Source organism: Sinocyclocheilus anshuiensis, unplaced genomic scaffold (assembly GCF_001515605.1).
Source record: "Sinocyclocheilus anshuiensis isolate Anshui unplaced genomic scaffold, SAMN03320099.WGS_v1.1 scaffold796, whole genome shotgun sequence".
NCBI lineage: Eukaryota > Metazoa > Chordata > Actinopteri > Cypriniformes > Cyprinidae > Sinocyclocheilus > Sinocyclocheilus anshuiensis.
In genome coordinates this window covers 496,601-499,336 of record NW_015557105.1, presented here as the reverse complement: position 1 = coordinate 499,336, position 2,736 = coordinate 496,601, and the positions used below count along the sequence as shown (strand labels likewise).

The following is a 2,736-nucleotide window of genomic DNA, read 5'->3' as shown; positions in this document are numbered from 1 at the left end:
TGGGGGGGGGGGGGGGGGGGGGCAAACTAAGCATCTGTCAATTGAAATAAAATCAAAAGCGCAATATGGCTTTGTGCACTTATCCAAACAAAAGGCTTCATTTGACTGATGTAGTCTCTTGCAGTGCATGTTTTTTAAAGCGAAGCATGGCACTGCGTTTATACGAGCAGCTCGTGATCTGATCTTGGTTCACTGTAAATGCAGCAACCACAATCTCTGCATACGCTGAGGTTTTAATACGCATTTAGGAATGCAACGTCTTCAAATTCACAGAATTTCCAACATTTTTGTGGACAGATTAAACCATTTCATTAGATTTGTAACAAGACATTTTTTAAAACCTGTTTTCACAGAAGCTATAGTTCCCTGCCAAAAAAAAAAAAAAAAAAGCTTGCGGGTAAAAAAAAATTAAGACGCAAGTACTGTAATTTTACAATAAAATATTGAACTGAAACTTATGAAATCAGAATCACTGACGACTAGTGCGGGTAGATTTATATAAAAAGTAATTAACTAATATTTACTTCTATACTAACTTATAACTTATATACTATATTTTATTGTACAATGCAGCTTTATTTCAGTAAAAATAATAATAATAATAATAATAATAAGGTAAAATTATTATTATATTCGAATTGTTTGGCTTCCTAAAAACGTCAGTGTGAATGTGGACAGACATAGCAACCAAAAAAAAGAATGAATCCACTTCCTAATCCATAACATTTTAAATTATATATTTTATATTAAACATTATGCCAAACTAAAATTTGCAGCATATTAGCATTAAGTACTCATAATGCATATATATATATATATATATGCTTATAATAAACATGTTTTTATTCTAGTGTCAAAATGAAAGAAAAGGAAAAAAAACATTTATAACTTTGCTGATTTATCTATGTCACCCTTTCTTTGATGGCTTCCACTAATGGTTAGCTTGGTTTGAGGCTGATCTTACAAAATCGATGACAAAATAAGCATTTTAAGGGATTTGGGTACACTACAATGGGGAAAAAAAACTCAACACAGCTTTAAAACATCCTTTAGCCAACAGGAGAAGGCAAAGAGACACCCATTTTGTCCAAGGATGCTTTCAATGTTACTAGCCATGGATTCCTCATGCAGCTGTCATCAGACATAATCACCTCCATCACCAACCATTTTGACTAACGTCAAGTTAACGAAATTTAGTTTGTTTACACATTTCAAGAAATGTAACGTCACTGGAAGAGACTATGGTTATATTATAACTACAGCTTTTGGAATTGGATGTTTACGTCATGAAAAAATAAATAAACAAACAAAGAATACCATTAACTCAAACAATTCTTTATCTAAATCTTCAGTTCAAAAGATCCGTGTCTTCACGTTTATAAACAAGTGTTAAAATTAATTGCTCAGCCCTGGATATGAAACAAACCAGAAGGACAAACGCCCAAACACGTTTCACACTAGTTGTGATGTGATTTCCATCAACTTTATGAGGATAAATTAATTAAACGGATGAGCTCGCGCAGTGCTAAAGGCTAACCGGCTAACCTGAGAGGATTTTTATTCAGCGATTCTCTTCGCGTTCATTCGGCGTATCATAAAAAACAAGAGTTAAGTGTAATAAATAAATCGTACATTTAAAATAAAAGTCTTTATTTGACGTGTAAAGGCATAAATTTATCGCAGTTCCCTCTCTTTTCACCTCCCCATCCCCCAACCCGCATTGTGTCTCCAGTCAGCCGGGCCTCGTTATTTTTAGACCCAAATGTCCAACCTTGAGCGTTTGCCGCAGACATAAAATACCTTAGATATTTTATTAACAATCTTTGAATGCGCTTTCACCTCATCCAGAGGTAAATACAGATCGCAAACCGCTTCTTTCTTATAAATACCTGTCATTTAGCTGGTCTTCGGTCCCGGGTAACGGGTGAACCACGAAGTGAATGGACGTCATGGGCTCGGTCCCGGGGAAATTATTTTGTGGGGGGCTTTTCTCTTTCCTTTAGGGGTTAGGTTTGAGAATGTGTGTTTTCTTCGCCGAAAGCAACCAAAGAGTTGAAATATACAACCTCCTCATCCACATGCCGCCATCTTAACTCTGTTGAAGCTTCTTGGGTCTGTTGGGGAGGATGCGCGTGTAACGGCGACGCTGATTGGTTGAGAGTCAGCAGGTGTCGGCGAAACGGATTGGTTGGAGGGGATAAAGGAAGGGAAGGGGGCGGGGCTCACGGGTCATTTCCCATGTGTTGTCATTGTGTTGGCGGCGAGTGATCTGTGTGTCATTGTAGTAAATATACGACTGTTATCTGCATTCAGTCCTGATACGAAGCACTTCTTCGGCTGCTTTACAGTTTGAATTGATTTTAAGCCCATGCCAGAGTTATCAGGAATTTCATACTTCTGAGGCACAAAATCTAGAACTTGATTGAGCCCCTGAGACATGATGCTTTGTGGCGTATGTTTGCACCCATAGGAATAAAGCAATGATGCCCACCTGCCTTACAAACACACACCTTTTCCACCTGTAACTGTGCTTTGCATGGATTCAAAGGCGTTCAACGTTAAGAAATTATGTCAATGTCAAATTTACTGTCAGAAATTCACTCAAATAAATGTCAAAATTGATGTTCTGTTTAGGCCTATTTGAGACTCATGGGGACCTGTGTCACGGTGGGGAGCTAAATTGAGGTCCCCATGGGTACAAAAGCTTATAAATTATACAGAATTAGTTTTTTTGTG

At 37.5% G+C, this 2,736-nt stretch overlaps 1 protein-coding gene across 5 annotated transcripts in view; it reads right to left on the bottom strand.

The window, feature by feature from the left end:
• Nucleotides 1-2,143, bottom strand: part of LOC107677650 (E3 ubiquitin-protein ligase UBR5) — a 90,592-nt gene extending 88,449 nt beyond the window's left edge. For all 5 annotated transcript variants that reach the window (XM_016472637.1, XM_016472639.1, XM_016472638.1 and 2 more), the window contains exon 1: nt 1,890-2,143. In XM_016472637.1, coding sequence (XP_016328123.1) covers nt 1,890-1,951 — 62 coding nt within the window. In that variant the 5' untranslated portion in view covers nt 1,952-2,143. The remainder of the gene's footprint in view (nt 1-1,889) is intronic.
• Nucleotides 2,144-2,736: the final 593 nt, after the last annotated feature.